Raw genomic sequence first — 18,007 nt, forward strand, 5'->3', positions numbered from 1 at the left:
ATAAATGTCCCGTTCCCATTAAAAATTGTACATGCAGGTTATGCTGTTACAGTAGTGATGTGTCGGTCGTGAACGAGCCGGTACATAGAGCCGGCTCATTGAAGTGAATGATGAGAGCCGGCACCCTCCCTCGAGAGCCGGCTCGGTCATTTACCTCTTTCTCTCTCTCTCTCTCTCTCTCTCTCTCTCTCTCTCTCTAGGAAAGGACAACACACGAACGCGATTTGTAAGCTTTCAAGATGAGCAGAAAACGCAGTAACATTTGGAGACATTTTAATTGGTTAAAGGCACATGACAATAGGGCGGAATGTCGTGTCTGCAAACTTAACCCCTTATAGCTTAATGTATCACATTTGATACACTTAGAATTTCATTAATTTGAGACTCTAATTTAGAAATTTGATTTTTTTTTTTTTTAATGAAGGATGCAAGTCAAAACATCTATCTGCAGGTTCCATGAGAAAAAAAAATCTGGATTTAGCTAAAAGACTGAACAAATAATTACTGAGAGAAGGAGCCGGAGCAACCCGTCCAAGTTGAAGTATTTAGTTTTCTTGAATGCAAATTTAAAATAAAGCAAGGAGTAGCTTATGTTCGTTAAAATAAAGCAAGGAGTAGCTTATGTTTGTTTTGTTTGCTGCTGCTGTTGCATTTACTTCTCGCTCTTTTTGTTATGATGCAGCATGCTTTATTGTTGTTGGTTGAAGTTTAATTTTGTTGCTTGTTTATTGCTTGAAGCCTTATTAATGTTCAATAAAATAAGTAAAAAACCCTTTTCTTTGCTTGATAATTGTTGCTATTTGCAGTCAGTAGAGTGCAATATTTAGTTCACCAAGTCATTTATCAAAATATATGCTAAATTTGTCATAAATATTTAAAAGAAAAGCTAAAGTTAAAAGAGCCGTTTGAGAGCCAAAAAGAGTCGGCTCTTTTGACTGAACCGATCCAAATGAGCCGGATCACCGAAAAGACCCAAAAATCCCATCACTTTGTTACAGTATATCGTCCCTACCAATGTTGAGACAAAACCTACGCCCTTGATATAAAGCCTCTGGTTTGTGTGATTGCGCCCCTTCCTATATTTATGTTTTGATACAATAAATCCATTATGTTTACATGTGTACATTTGGAGCGCGAAGCTAAACAAAATAAGTTTACTATGAAAGACCAAACTTGCCAAAATCAAACTAATAAAAAGATCAAATAATTAGTTAACTGTGGGGCGTTTTTCCCCAATTTCCAAAAATATAATAACACTGTCATATCTTGCATTTCAAATGTAATTATTTATGACGTTATTTGAGCATGTATCAAATGATTTATTCAATTCTGCAAATTTATTGCATTATTTGCATACTTGCATTGTCTGACGAAAAACTGATTGCAGACAGAGTGACAGACGGACGGACGGACGGACAGACAGACAAACAGTAATAAATCAAAACAGATGCCTTGATAGATGTAAAAAGATGCTGTCTTGTCCATGTTCTTGCAGTTGAGAATTTATTTAACTCATGCTTGTACAAAGAAGGTGTGACCACACTATCACAGTGGCGCACCTGATTGGACGTTTGCGGCTACGTGCGTTCGCATGGAAACGCGACCTGCGCGCCACAAATAAGGAGACGAGCTCTGCTTGCAGCAAGCCGGAGTTTCTTGACGACACCTCCTTGGATGCTGTTGGCTTTCGCGCGTTGTTGGCGCACTGTGACAGGTCAGGACATGGTACCGATTAGACGAGCCATCATTTCTGGAGCGAAGAATTGAATTACATGGGTCTGTGTTGTTCTGTGCGTGCCTGTCTGAGTGAGTGTTGAGGTCCTGGGCGGTGCCTGCCCTCTCCAAATGCACTGTACTAAAGGCAGTGCAGCAGTGCACAAAATGCATGCTGCTTGAAGATCATCAATCCGCAGTTTTTTAAACGCGTGTAACGTTGCACTGAGTCACCATTGGAATGTCAGCACACAACGTAGCTAAACGCAACTGTGAAGTGCAGACGTTGCATCTTAGATAACGTTGCAGCAAACAGAACTGTCTTGCAGTTATTGCCAGGTTGAAAGAGCATAGGAGCCTCATCTGTTTGGACATGTCAGTTCAGTTGCAACACTAGTCACTATGAATGAATGTTTTTACAATGCAACTTGTTATCTTTATGTATATTGGTGGTGAGGAGGACCATAAACCAAAGCAACTCCATGTGGTGGTAACTGGGAATTAACCACATGAGTTGATTAATAATTAATTGATCGATTTACTAATAAAGCTGTGGCTGTGAAAGTGATCTCTTTTAGACTGGTGGCAACATTCGGTGTCGATATGGAGATGTATGTACAATTTGATGCCTGTGAGATTAGTAATGCTCAGCCTTAGCCATTGAGAATCCCCCCCTTCATTTCTTCTCTTAGTTTTAAAATACAGCATTAGAATGACTAGGGTTGGCAATCTTTGTCAGGTACATATTGCAATTTGATACTAAGACAACATTTAGATAACGAATAAATTTGGGAGCAATATAATTTGATATAATGTGGAGACAAAGCACTAATATATATACAGAGGTACCTCTACTGACTAAATAATTGGTTCTGGAAGTAGTTTCGTAACTTAAATATTCTGTAAACAGAGACTAGGCATGTGCTGGTATAAGATTCTGACGGTATGATTACCTTGAGCAAAAATATGACGGTTTCACGGTATCGCGGTATTGCAGTTACAGCTCTAAAATGTGTTACTTTAAGATATCTGGATTTAAAAAAAAAAAAAAAAACATTTATCCATTGAACAGGATTTTTTTTTTGAGAACATATTAGCAAATTGGAACATAAGTATATAATGTTAAGTTAAAATAGATTTTAAAAAAAGACAAAAAACTGAAATATTCAAAATAAAATTAAAATAAATGCAGTCCTTTAGGTGAGCCCAAAACCACAGCCACAGCTCAACATTATTACCATCAGAACAAAAATAATTGAATTATTTTCCATATAAAGCATTTGTATATGACTCATATCATATTTACATTATACGCACACTCTCTGTCTCAGCACAGTAAATTGCCATAGAGAAAAAAACACAACGTGTTTTACCACCGCTAGACACACTAAACAAGCTGGAGTTAACTCTCGTAGCTGGTGGGAAACGTTCATGATCGTGTTTACTAATCTTTAATGTTGTATAAATGCAAAATCATATAGGAAGTATTGCCTCCTCGGCAGTCAATAAACATAGAATCAGAGTTGTGCATAATTAAAAAAAAAAAAAAAAAAATCAAGAATAGAGCAAAGAATAAAAGTTAATACACTCATGTAAAACTGTCGGAACATGAGAGGCGGATGAAGAGGACGCTGGGATACACACAAACACATGCAGTAGAGGTCCGTCTAAGCCATTTAGATGCCAGAAATGCTAGGCAATACCCAATGGCAAAGCAGCTATAACTATGTTATGTTTAATAAACTGTGGGAGCTGCGAGTACCAGCCATACTGTACTTTTGCCTTTTGTATCCTGTAACTTCGTAACAAGAGGCAATATTTTCCAGTTAGGGCATGCCTTAACCTGGAAATTCTGTATGTAGAGACGTTTGTAAGTAGAGGTACCACTGTATATATTTTATTTAGATATCAATCATAAAGAACGCTGTTACATTAAAAAAGCATTGTTTCTTTTTTACATAATTTATAGGAAATAGCAAAACCTCAAGTAAAGTAAGATATTGAAGAATAAAAAAAGATTGCCACATTTCATCTGTTGGCTGGGATCTGAAAAAAAACTTAATTATATATACATACATACATACATATATACTGGTATATATATATATACCTATATATATAAATATATATATATATATATAATATATATATATATATATATATATATATATATATATATATATATATATATATATATATATATATATATATATATATATATATATATATATATATATAGGTATATATATATATAGGGTTGCTGCCTTCAAGAACGGATACCAGGTTGAATCGATTTATCGTCACAGCTCCAACAATTATACCATGGCAACCCACAAGCACGATAATAAACGTATTAAGTTTAGAAATTAAAATGATGTTAATTGTGAATTTTTGTGATTTCGTTTGACTAAATTGATTTGAAGATTTTTTTTTTTTTTTCTTTTCAATTATGTGCAGTTTTAATAGTTTCTGCACAAGTCATCACAATAGAGGGACTTATCACTTCTTTCCGAATGCATCTCCAAATGCGATACTGAAGGGGCCTGTAAACTGCCACTTGAAGCGGGTCACCATGACAGCAGAGGAGACTATCAACATCAAGGAGGCCGAAGTCGTCAAGTTGGTCCTCGACTTCCTCAGCTCCAGGAAGCTGCACATCAGTATGTTGGCCTTAGAGAAGGAGAGTGGCATCATTAACGGTCTCTACTCCGATGACATGCTGTTTCTCAGGTGTGAAACAACATCACTGACGAGATCATACAGTTACTAGACATAAATTCATTTATTAACAGGCAACTCATTCTGGATGGTCAGTGGGAGGAGGTGATGCAATTCATCCAGCCTTTGGAAGGGTTGGACAAATTTGACAAGAAAAGGTATGAGAAGCAACTAGCATACCCCAGGAGCCACATATGCAGTGCATTACTTATTAGCATCACATAACTAATAACAAAACCTTATTTTGTTTTGCAGGTTTCATTATATCATTCAGAAGCAGAAGTTTCTTGAAGCTCTGTGTGTAAATAATGCCATATCGGCAGCTGAAGATCACCAAAATGTACATTTATTTTTTGAACTTGTTTTTTACTACCCCAGCACTTAATGTGTTTTTGATATTGACATTGAAATTCACACTAATACTTTTTATGGTATTCCCTAGGAGGACTAATTGAAAGTACAAATGACAAACACCATCAAAACATAAGGTTTTCAACAAATAGCCAATCAAAATATAAAAAGAGATGAACGAAATTCCTGGCAGTACTAGTTAGAGCTCATTTCTACTACTGAACAAAAAAGTGGGAGTACCAACGAGGGAAGAAAGTGAGCCCTCTAAAACCTTTCAATGGTTTAGATGTATTAAAATATGTAAAGTTAATTATTACTGTTGTGGTTAGATATTAACCAAACAAGTACTAACTCCCAACTTTTATTTTTCTGACATAAACCACTGTATTTTAGCATTAGACATTTTCACTTTTTATTGACTTGCTCTTTTATTGATACATATCACATAGTTGTGTTCATAAGTTCAATTACTATATAGTATTTTTAAGATGTCTACAATTTGTTAATTAAAGCATGAGTTTTCATTTAAAATACTTATTTTTCTATTTTTATATGGGATTAAAATTATTACTAAGGACTTTCAAGAACTAATCCTTTGTATTTATCAAAAAATAGTAGTAGCATTGTCCACTTCCAGTCATATTTGTAAAAACAATTGGAAGAATTTTGACAGGCTATTTAAATTTATGATCAACCAGAGTGGTACTGCTTGTGGGTTATGTCAGGTAGGGCGCTCGGCATAACTTGTCTGCCAAATCTATTATGCGAATCGTCTGTTTCGATGTGGCAGTCCCTGAGGGGAAAAGATGAATTTATGAGCACTACTGCTCATATCAGGCTATTCATTAACAATACAAAATGTCAAAAGATTTAGAATTGTACTCATTTAATTTGACAAATGTATTGATTTCATGCACATATAAATAAAATACCTTGGCCACTAAAATGTATTTTTCTACAATTGGACTTACCGTAATTTTCGCACTATAAAGCGCATCTGACTTTAAGCCGCCACCCACCAAATTTGACACGAAAGCGGCATTTGTTCATAAATAAGCCGCACTGGACTATAAGCCGCAGCTATCCCCACTGTATTATGGGATATTTACACCAAAAGATATTAACCGATAACACTTTATTTGACAGCGGCATCATAAGACTGTCATAAGACCAAATAAACCACCGCAAAGCTTTGAACCAATTGGCTGCAAAGCTTCATTGCTTCAAGAAGCTTCATTGGCCATCACTGTTCTCTTGGGGGAGACAGTCAACCTCTCCTCTCCTTTCAACACTGTTGTCGTCCAACATGCCTCTTAGCACGCATTGCAGCGCTATGTACACTATATACAATTAATGTTCTGTGCTAATTATTTCTTCAGTTACTGTTCTAGTTGTTTCATTGATTGCTAGTTGGAATTTGGTAACACTTTATTTGACAGTGGTGCCATAATGATTATGACATTACACTGCCACGAGCATGAATGAATGCTTATGACTGATGTCATTTTTTTCCATTTAAATGGATGTAAAACATCCGAGCTGGAGATAAATGGAGTTAGTGACATAAATTTGCTGGATTACACTTAATGACATATGTCATAAGCATTCATTAATGTCCATAATAATGTCATGTTATAATTATGACGATCCTGTGGCAGTCTTGTGACGCTGTTGTCAAATAAAGTGTTACCTATCAACCCAAATAAATCAACAAATAAGCCACAGGATTCAAAATGAGGGGGAAAAAAGTAGTGGCTTATAGTCCGAAAATTACGATACTTTAATTATGGTTGAATACGCCTAAATTATGTTGTATTACTAACAATCACATACTCAGTGTTCTGAATTTTCTGCCATTTCCAGCTAGAACTTACCATGCAAGAAGCTGTCAAGTGCCTGCACCACCTGGAGGAGTTCTGCCCATCTAAGGAAGACTACAGCAAACTATGTCTTCTCCTTACGTTGCCCCGCCTTACCCACCATGCTGAGTTCAAGGACTGGAACCCGAGTACGGCGCGCGTGCACTGTTTTGAGGAGGCATGTGTAATGGTCGCTGAGTTCATTCCAGCAGACAGAAAGCTAAGTGAGGCAGGCTTCCGAGCGAGCGGGAACCGCCTCTTCCAGCTACTTATCAAAGGAATCCTTTATGAGTGCTGTGTTGAATTCTGCCAGGTCAGGTGACACCTTTTCTGGCTCTTAGCAGTTTGTTGTAAACTTTCTAAGCTAATCTGTTTAATTGGTCTTAACAATATTGTTACTTTACAGAGCAAGGCAACGGGAGAAGCGATAACAGAGAGCGAGGTATTGCTCGGTGTAGACTTGCTCAACGGGAATGGTTGCGATGAACTGGATCTGTCACTGCTGTCCTGGCTGCAAAACCTTTCTGCTGGTGCATTTTCATGTGCCTTTGAACAGAAGACCCTCAATATCCATGTTGATCGCCTTGTGAAGCCCAGCAAGACTGGGCACGCTGACCTCCTCACCCCTCTAATTAATCGCCTTTCCCCCTGCCCATCCTCACCTTTCCACCAAAGGCCTCACTCAGCTGACACGTACATGTCCAGATCCTTGAACCCAGCTCTGGACGGACTGTCGCACGGCTTGGCAGCCCAGGACAAAAGAGGCGTTGAGGTCAATATGAAATCAGCCTTAAGTCGAAGCTTGGTGGAGAATAATGTCCATCAACTGGATGATTCCCCTGAAAAGTAAATAGCATAACTGCTCATTGACTTTAAAAGGCTTCACTGATTTGATTAACATGTATTTTCTCATTTTAACCAAAATAATTGGCCCATGGCTTTTTCTTGTCTCAAGAAAGCACCCACGGGTTTTGGAAGGTCCCAAGGTCACACGGACGCCTCTGGCTCCTGGGAGAGATGGTGGAACAGCAGGCACAGAAACAGTTGAGGTAATAGCAATCGTCTGCGTTTGTGTTAGGAGGGGGTTACCTATAGTACAGATTTTCACGTATTGAGGACGGGTCTACATTGTATTCTTCACGATAAACAGTGTTTCACAGTACGCCAATTGGATCATCTGTGGATGTGTATTGGAGCCAAAGAAGGAGTCCTTAAAATGTAGGAATAGACTTTGGAGAGATCTGTAGGGTCACATAATATACTGCCTTGATAATATTCATGAAACTTAGAAATAAGGTCAAGGAATACAACATAAAATTGGGGGCAAATTTGGACATTTTTATTCATTTTCTTAGGAAGAATTAGGCCTTGGTCAGAACTCCACACAATTGCCTTCTACTTGGGTTATGTGCATGTGAGAAACGATCCGGCTCTCACCTTTGGCTGCCTTGGTTGACTTGCTTCAATGAATAAAGACCATTAAAACAAACAACAGAGGTTGTATGATACATTGTGTTTCCCTCGAAAACATTACCAAGAGTAATAGAGATAGTAAGAGATTTAAAATACATTCTCCCTGAAGCAACTCATCTCCATATTGCGATTGCTCATAAATTCCTCATAACTGCACTGCCACAACTGTCCAGGAGATTCTTGTGACCTGCTGCCACCAAAAGCGTGAAAGTGGTAGAGGTCATGGGAAGAGGAGTCAAATAATCTGGTTTGATTTGCTGTCGCACCCAAGATGGCCCAGTGGCTCCATCATTACTCATCTTTATGAATCCTGAGTTCCAGCTAATGGAGTAACGTGTTTTCATATTGGATGCAGTGTGTGTGTGTGTATGAAAAGTGGCTGTGACAGAGTTGAAGGGACAATACAGTAGACTAAAAGTGATGAGGTCCCTGAAAACTTTTTTATGGCATGGATAATGTACCATAAGGCCTTGGGTGGTGAAGACTTGGCAGTAAGAGCTCTTAGGAGAACGTGTGTCTATCATTAACAATAAATGAATGTGCGTATGCATTGTTGTATAAGTGTATTGAGTGAATAGTATTAATTGGTATATACAGTATATGCATTCTATTATGCATCTGTTTTTTGTAATGCTTTTGCTCACTAGGGTTCTAGGTGAGCCAATACGTGCTGGGGACGGGCGCGGGACACCCTGGACTGGTTGCGAGCCAATCATGTGAACTCATAGACAAACAACCATTCAACCTATGAACAATTTATAGTTTTCATTTGACCTAATTTGCATATTTTCGTAATGTAGGAGGAAACCGGGATACAAAGAACATATTCATACAATAATACTTTAAAAGCTGCTAGTACTTGTACTGATTTTGCTCCTGGTTTGTATGTTTTAGTCTACCGACTCGACAGAAAATATGCAGGAGTACTACAGGCAGCGTCTGCGTGTACAACAGCATCTGGAGCAGAAGCAACAGCAGAGGCAGCTTTACCAGCAGATGCTGCTTGAGGGTGGGGTGAAACCACTTGACGGAGCACAAAAAAACCTCACTGAGACCTTCCTCACTAGGTAAGGAATGGGTATACTACCAGTGCTACTAGATATAATATGAAATATACTGTACATTTATTACATCCCCCTTACCCTTGTGGAGTAGCTCCTGTGCCATCCTCAAACTCTGGTCCTCTTCTGGAAGCCTGGGTGTTTGAGGGTTCTGTGCAGTAAGTTTTTTGTTCCTGGGACTGCACTATTCTGGACTGAGGCTTCAAATTTCCCAGTTTGGGGGTAAATGTCCTGAGTGCTCTCACTTCAACAGGAGCCATGCAAGCCTCCACCTTCCACATCCCTCCATCTACTTGGTACTTGTCCAACTTTACATATCAGCTGATATTACCACATCCGTCACCATCACTCTCTTCTGTTGTTTGTCCACCACCATGATGTTCCGTTTGTCAACCAGGAGCTGTTTGCCAGTCTAGAAGCTGAAGTCCCACACAACCTTGGCCGTTTTATTCTGAGCCAACCTCTGTGGTGTGGCCAATTAGGAACCGGGCACTTCTATTCCATACTGGTTACAGATGTTCCTGTGTACTATCCCAGGCGCTTGGTTGTGCCTCTCCATGTATGCTGATCAAGCTAGCATCTTACACTCTTCTACGATGTCCTGGACTGTTTGCATAGCATCTTTGCACAGCCTGTCTGATCTGCTTCGGTAGATCTTGGCCTCTATGGCCCTCCTACCCAGGGCCTGTTTCATGTGCTGCCATGATTAGTGCCTCTGTGCTGTCTGTCAGTCCAGCGTACTCCAGCCACTGGTAGGATTTCTTGGTGTCAGCCACTTCTTCAACTTGCTGGTGGTACAGTCCATGTAGGTGCTTATCCCTTCAGGTTCTCTGCTCGTCCATCTTCACTCTCATGGGGTCTGTGCTGCCTGAGACATTCACTTGGTATCTTATCTTTCTGGCTATTTTCTTGATATATTCTAGGATTTTCAATGTTTCATCCTGGACTGGTAATACATCCAAACACACACATACACAGTAATTTTCAGGCTATAAACAGCCTAGACCCGACTATAATATGCATCCACCTGTATTTTAGAACTACTTTTGTATCATACAAATTATTTAAACCGCACTGGACTATAAGCCACACGTGTACACATTTTATTCTGAAATATTTACACCAAAATATATCAGCTCATGAGCCTGTAAAATTCTATCAATAAGCCGCACTGAACTATAAACTGCAGGGTTCCAAACAAAGGAAAAAAGTTTGTTATCGCCGATTTCTGTGTGGTTGATAATCACTGATTCATGGCTTTAATTTTTGATCAAAATATCTATAAAAGCCAACCTTTGGACAAGCGTGCAAGCCTTCCTTCATAGATAGTCAGTGTTGGGAGTAACGCCGTTATAAATATCGCCGTTACGTAACGGCGATATTTTTTCAGTAACGGGGTAATCTAACTAATTACTTTTTCCGCCGTTACAACGCCATTACCGTTACTGACGGTCAAAAGCGGTGCGTTACTTACTCTGAATAAATTGAAAAAACAACCAGCCATGTCGATTCGAGACTCTGCTCTGTCTATTTGTCATCCAAGACTTGGGGTGCGTTCAGGTTCGAGAATAGCGCACGTACTTCTGACTCCAAGCTCTTTGTCCCTGCTCATTCAATTAGACAATGCTTTCCAAAGTTTGGTAACGTTTCTGTGTTTGCTACACCTGATGCTAGCCTCGTTCCCATCTCCCACTGTCAGCCAGCAATAATTCTGCTTCCATCTTGAGGACGGCAGACGCTTTGAAGGTGACGTGAATTGTCGGGAAACGGGCCTATCTGAATGCAGCCCCTTAAGAGATGCGATGGAAGTGATTGTGATTGGCTGAGGGTTAGAGTCATGTGTCTTGGTAAGCCAATCAGAGCCGGTGATTTCACAAGCAACCCGGAACAGCGCGTGCGGCAAACACACACACGCAAAACAGATACACAGGGTCGGGATGGCAGAGCATTCAGAAGAAAAATTGTCCTTTAAGAGGTGGAGATATAGACACTATTTCAAGTTTGTCGAAATTAAAGGAAAGAACCTGCATGTAATGTGTAATTTATGTCCCGGGGCAAAGCTTTTGTCGACATCTGTGGTAAGCAATTCAAATCTGCTGAAGCACCTAACAAGTTAACTACCTATCTGTTCTTCTCTATTCCTCTGACTCGAATACTGCTCAGAAAATTTCAAATTCTTTGACATACAACAAGTTCATTTTAAAGTAACGGAAATAGTTACTTTCCCTGGTAACTAGTTACTTTTACTATAGAGTAATTCAGTTACTCAGTTACTTTTTGGAAGAAGTAGTGAGTAATGTAACTAATTACTTTTTTAAAGTAACGTGCCCAACACTGCAGATAGTACACCCTCAAAGGCAACTTAAGAGCAGCTGGTGCTGTTTAGTATAATATAGGTTAACTTGTAAGCACGACTGCGTCACAGTCACATTGCAACCACATCCTCACTTATTGAGGATGTGGGTAAAAATCCAGGTTTAGGCATTCCGATGTTGAGATTGCATATTCTCCCCCTACCTGAGCACGCTTTTCCTGGGCACTCCAGTTTCCTCCCACATTCCCAAAAAGTACATAGTTGGTCTAGTGCACAAAAATCTGAAATGTGTGTACAGGTTCGAATTTGAGCATGTCTATTTGTGCCCTGTGATTGGCTGGTGACTAGTTCAGAGTATACTGAATTCTGCGTCTGAACAAAAGTAAGCTAGAATTAGCTTCAGAATACCTGTGAAAATCTAAATGTTTAAACCCCTCTAAATTACCCTAAATTTGAATTCTAAGTATAATTCAGGTTGCAATGTGATCCCTTTATATTCAACGGAAGACACATCTGACGTTAATAACTTCTCTTTAATTTCATTAATACAAGCAGTACTCAAATAGATAGATAAATTGACTATATTATTTTAGGAAGGCTTCAACTAAGTGTAATTTTTCGGTGGTATTTTCACATGACAATAACACGTTGCGTTATCTATCACAGTTGATGTTTATAAATTCAAACCACTGTAGTGGGATAAGTATTTTTTGTTACTTTTTAAGCAAAAGTTTAAACCAAAAAAAGCCAGTACTATCCCCACTTAAAAGGTCAAAAAGATATTTTGTTGTTGTTGTTGTTGTTGCAGTACAAATTACCAAATGGTTATTAGACCAGTATATTAGCAGTACCAAGTATTTAAGGTTGAACACTCCTACAGTGTGTACATAAACTTGTGAGAGGACCATTGCCTATAGTGTATTCATGCTGCCCCCTAGTGGCTCTGCTCTGTTGTTTGGAATAACTATTATTATTTAGCAGTATTACTACTACGTACTAGTATATTATAAAATGAAGAACATAATGTTCTGTGAATTTAAAACACCACAGAGGAGATTATTATTTTTTTTTAAAATTAATTTATTATTATTTTTTGTCTAGATCCATTCAGAAACTAGAGGAGATGAACATCGGCATTGACCACCATGGAGATAAGGTGACACAACTGGGCCAGCTTTGTAATGGTGTGGCAGATGACCCCACTATCAATGATCCAAGGATGGTACAAGGGGCAAAGCCTGGTGGTGCAAGCAGTCATTGCCTGCAACATGTGAGAGATTCCCCAGTTCCTACAAGGTAATAATTTCTTCCATAATATACTGTATAGTATCAGTTTCATGTGATTTTGGTTCTTATTTAGTTGTCTTATTGTAGTACATTGACCTAGATTTGACTCTGAGCACTTAGAAAATAGGTGGAAAACTATTCACCAAAGGACCGTAGAGGGTGCAGGTATTTATTCCATCAGATCAAGAGGACACCTTTTCACCAATTGATAGCACCCAGGTGCCATTTGTTTCAGCAATAACCTAATTCGTTAGACTGAATGTGCTGGATCGGTTGGAGCAAAAACCTGCACCCACAGAAGCCCTTAAGGAATGGTGTACACATCCCTGATTTAGAGATAACACCAACCCAAATGTCTATAAAATGAGTTATGGCCACTAAAAAGGTATGGTTTTGCACCTTTGTTTACTTTGCATGCATTGTGATTATAGCACTGAGATGGTTGGAGGCCCAGTGAAAGATGATTCCAGCAGCCGGATGACACGCTGTACAACCCAGCAGGTACCATTAACAAAACCAAATTGGTACAAATAAACAAATTAAAATTAAAGTTTTCTTTGCAGCTAGGAATATCTAAAACCCAGTTTGTCAGAGTGAACCAACTTGAAGACACACAGGCAGTACGATCTGTGGCTTTCCATCCCTCAGGATCACTTTATGCTGTTGGTTCCAACTCTAAAACTCTTAGAGTCTGTGCCTACCCTGACACCCTAACAAGCAGGTCTGGACCAGTCATACGCATTAAGTAATCACATATTATTAGTTTGTTGTATGGAGAAATGGACAGTGTTCAGCGTAGTTAGGATTGCTTGCTTGCACAATTCCAAATACATCTGCATGTTTAGCACATTAGATGCCGTCAAGCAGCCAGTGGTCCGCTTCAGAAGGAATAAACACCACAAAGGTAGCATCTATTGTGTTGCCTGGAGCCACTGCGGACAGCTTTTAGCCACTGGATCCAATGACAAATATGTCAAAGTTCTCCCTTTCAGTGCCGACAGCTGCAATGCGACAGGTAAAATTTGATCAACTGATACACATTCAAACTGTAGCAAATCTTTACTTCACGATGTTATTCAGGTCCTGATCTGGAGTTCAGCATGCATGACGGAACCATCAGGGACTTAGCCTTCATGGAGGGTCCTGAGAGTGGAGGGTCCATCTTGGTTAGTGCAGGAGCTGGAGACTGCAACATCTACACCACTGACTGTCATAGAGGACAGGGCCTTCATGCTTTGAATGGACACACAGGTATCTAACCTTGAAATATATTTCTCGGACATGAACATTTAAGGAAGACTGCTTCAACATATAGTTAAGATCTACAAGCAATAGTTACACTAAGCAACTGAATTTAATGTTAAACGGTATTCCTTTTCACTTCAAGGTTTGTAGACAGCGTGATGGTATCCAGTATTGTGTATTACTGTATCACGCTCGCGAAACACCTTCTTTAATTGTCCAACATTCGTCACATAAAAGTGGGAACTCTCTGACGCCAATCAAAAAAGCTGTGTTTTGAATGTGTTCATAGTTGCACACTTTACAGAAATTGCTAAATGGGTACCTGATATGGGTATGGTATAAATTAGACATTAGCTTTTTGCAAAAACAAGTAAAAGCAATGTGTAGGCTACTGCATCAAACTGAATTTGAATTGTTTGGTGGAAATGTAGCTTTTCATGTGAATTTTACCACGCTCAAAATACTATCTATCATGGGTGGATGTTTGATGACCTTGCCATTTGTGATCAAGTGTGAAAAAGAAGTACCCATTGCTGAAGTAATTCTATATCTATTTGGCCGTGTCTATATAAATGGTCCATTGACAAGTGCAGACATATAATCTCTAAATAAGTGTACAATGCATGCATAATTTCTGTGCTCTCGGAGAAAGGCAGTGTGCACAGTGAGCTCTTAAAGCCTGCCAATCCTGCACAGAAAGGGCACAGCTAAGATCTGATCAGTATAGAATATTGAATTGTACGTTTAAAAAAATATATATATTTACGTATTTATGGATTCACCTTTGCTTTTGAACAGGCCACATTCTGACTCTTTACACATGGGGAGGGTGGATGATTGCATCAGGATCCCAGGACAAAATGGTCCGCTTCTGGGACCTGCGGGTTCCAAGTTGTGTGCGTGTTGTGGGTACAACCCTCCATGGCTCAGGTGTGTCACATACTTTTAATTTTTATTTTATTTTATTGTTTCAGCAAGACCAGTTTGACATTTGTTGGTTATCCTGGTGAACGGGCTTATGTGGTATACGACCACTGCAAGTCCTCTGCAAGTCCTTGTGTGACTTAAAAGGAATTGTTTTTCAAAAACGTTGGCACTGAAATATGAGTATTCACAGCCAGCCGCCCCGTTTAAGACAATTGGACATCTATCGATGTCAGTGGAAGCCAAAGAGTTAATTTTGGGTCATTTCCTTGTAATTTTAGGGTACTTCAGGGTCACTTCCCATTGATTTGGGGGCATTTGCAGGTTACTTCCAGTTGATTGACTCCCTGTTGGTTTCGGATAATTTTTGGTTCACTTTTTTGTTAATGAATTTGCCACCGTTGACTGTGTTCGACGTCAATTCGATTTTAACAGGGAGGGGCCGAATGAAGAATGTGACTGCGGACACACAAGTGAACCAAGTGTAGTAGCGCACAAATATCCTGTTTTACGTCAAAATGAAAGCATATTATTCTGCATGTACAGTTTGAATTAGCTACAATGTGCCTGTCATGCAAAACAACTTCACAGGCAGACCTGGACACCCTGGTGGGCCCCCTCTAGCCTGCAGGCCGTACGTTTGACACCACTACATAAGAGCATTTGATTTGGGAAGTTTCATTATACAAAGAGTAAGCTGTTAAATTTGTGATGATGATATTTTTCCAATGAAATTAAAATATAGAGCTTTTACTTTAAACAGGAAGTGCAGTAGTTTCGGTGGCAGTAGATCCCAGTGGCCGACTGCTTGCCACTGGACAGGAGGACAGCACCTGTATGTTATATGACATCAGAGGAGGCCGCATAGTCCAGACATACCGCCCCCACAGCAGTGACATTCGTTCAGTACGCTTCTCACCTGGAGCCCATAACCTTCTCACTGGTTCCTATGACAACAAAATCATCATCAGTGACCTGCAAGGTAGTAGAAAATAATTATGTTTTTGAGTTGACCTATGTTATGCTAACTGATACAATGAAGTGATGTCAGTCGATGTTCTATTTCTTTGAATCCAGGTGACCTCACAAAACCACTCCCGCAGATGTTGGCAGGGGAACACTGGGACAAAGTGATCCAGTGTAGATGGCATCCCAAAGACCAAACCTTCCTGTCATCCTCCGCTGATCGGACTGTTGTCCTGTGGGCTCCCAGCCCCTGAGATTTGGTGTACAAAAGCCAAAATGTGTAGCGTGCACACCGTGAACATAAAGTATATCCCAGAGCGGAATCACAAACTAACATACGTTAATGTTTTTGTGCCATTGCATTAAGCTGTATGTGATTTTGTGCCATAGCAAAAATTGGAATATGTGTCTATGCTGTACACACAGATGTATGACAAGCAGGCAAAATTTGTTTCCTATTTTTTAAATACTTGTTACTGTATATCACGCAATCAAAAATTTCTAAACATATTTTTTTTAAGAAGGTGACGATAGGAGAGGGTGTCAAAATTCTAAAACCAGGAACATGAAGTTGTCATATCAACAAATAACAGCTTTGTGTCCTACTAAGTAACTAAAATAATCTGACCAATTATATTTTAGCTAGCAACAAGCACTTTAAATGTAGAGAATATCTGAGGTTGGCATGGTGAATTTATTATTATTAGTATTTTTAATACGCGGATTGTTAAATATCTGACAATGCAGTAACTACTGATGAAAAAAAAAGTCCAAAATGAACTAAAAATACAAAGGGTTTGTAGTAATGCTCTTGAATGCTAAAGTGAGAAATTTATTGCATAATGTGCCTTTTTAAACCTTATTAAGAGATTTAGGTTTGCTCTTGCAATTGAAATATGTATTCATTCATTTATTTGTGCGTTTTTTTTTGTGGTTTTTTTTTTTTACATCATTGTAACCACCTTGATATGTACACTTTTGTAGTGTCACTATCTATACAAATTTTATGTCTGGTAAAATTATTTCATTGCACAAAATTGTTCAACACATTATCTTGTAAATGTGTCAAATGTGTTTGGTTGCACAAAAATACAATTAATTAATTGCTCTATTGACATAGATTATTGCTGTTCAACGGGATGCATGAACTTTCTGACATTTGACGTACAGTGAAAGATTAGCACAAGTGATGTTTGTTGTTAGATGAGGTGATGTTCACTTAATAAAAATACTGTGATAAGTGTTGAATCACTGAGCTTCAGTTCTGGCATTTACATTAACTGTGATGTGAGATGCTGAATAATCTTTAAAAAAAAAAGGCATTTGGTGACACCATCCACTGACTCATGAATCTTCTACTTATCCTGTTCATGGTCACGCTGAACTGGGGCCTATCACAGCTGACATTTACACTTTTTACTCGCGCACTTTAAATGCAGAGGTTATGCAAATGACAATATGCCAATAGATGTTAGACCTAGTTACCAGTACTATGCAGAAAGGTTTTGTTGACTGACATGGTTGTCCATTGTATTAAATCTTGTTGTTTGGCTTGCACATAGTTTCAATTCAACCAACCTCAATTTATTTTACACTGTATATTGTTTGTATGTGATGAACAATGTTTCATTAGCCCAGTTGTACACCATGTTTGTCTCATCATTGTGATGTTATATTTGTGGGTCACATTGGGATCTTTTATTGATCTGACTTACCTGTAAAGGGCCATTACAGTTCAATGGATTCAAATAAATTAATGTCCCTGCTTAAAATTATTTGGGCTCTAATGCAACGTTTCTTCATGGCTACACTTTGTAATGTTAATACTGTATGTGAGGATTACATAATATTAATCAGAATACTTCAAAAATATAGAAATATTTTATAGGTGATTGGATTGTGTAAACAATTAGGAAGAAAAACCTTTTCAAGTTAGCCCATACCACACAATCATTCATGTAGTTTTTTCTTTCTTAATCAAAGTTCATTATTGCATAAATTTCTCCTGGGGTGTAAAATCAGTCTTATGGATGCATTAACCTATATTTTAACCTTTAATTGAAATGCCTTCATTAAACCCTTTTGGGACATAATTA

At 38.7% G+C, this 18,007-nt stretch overlaps 1 protein-coding gene across 5 annotated transcripts; it reads left to right on the forward strand.

Annotated features, from left to right (window-relative positions):
- Window positions 1-1,586: 1,586 nt before the first annotated feature.
- On the forward strand, window positions 1,587-17,664 carry LOC130918773 (WD repeat-containing protein 47-like). Of its 5 annotated transcripts, XM_057840814.1 has the most exons (16): window positions 1,587-1,714; window positions 4,171-4,443; window positions 4,506-4,589; window positions 4,687-4,771; window positions 6,646-6,954; window positions 7,048-7,487; window positions 7,597-7,690; window positions 9,009-9,181; window positions 12,591-12,785; window positions 13,208-13,277; window positions 13,340-13,521; window positions 13,622-13,791; window positions 13,857-14,027; window positions 14,820-14,951; window positions 15,709-15,927; window positions 16,023-17,664. In XM_057840814.1, exons 2-16 carry the CDS (start codon window positions 4,286-4,288, stop codon window positions 16,163-16,165), a joined length of 2,625 nt encoding a protein of 874 aa, XP_057696797.1. In that variant the 5' UTR covers window positions 1,587-1,714; window positions 4,171-4,285; the 3' UTR covers window positions 16,166-17,664. The 5 variants fall into 5 exon arrangements, 4 of the variants coding, with proteins under 4 accessions (XP_057696797.1, XP_057696794.1, XP_057696796.1 ...); XM_057840811.1 differs by lacking the exon at window positions 1,587-1,714 and having other exon boundaries at window positions 4,009-4,443; XM_057840813.1 differs by lacking the exon at window positions 1,587-1,714 and having other exon boundaries at window positions 4,009-4,443; window positions 13,340-13,497.
- Window positions 17,665-18,007: the final 343 nt, after the last annotated feature.

The sequence above is a fragment of the Corythoichthys intestinalis genome, chromosome 7, assembly GCF_030265065.1.
Source record: "Corythoichthys intestinalis isolate RoL2023-P3 chromosome 7, ASM3026506v1, whole genome shotgun sequence".
Lineage (NCBI taxonomy): Eukaryota > Metazoa > Chordata > Actinopteri > Syngnathiformes > Syngnathidae > Corythoichthys > Corythoichthys intestinalis.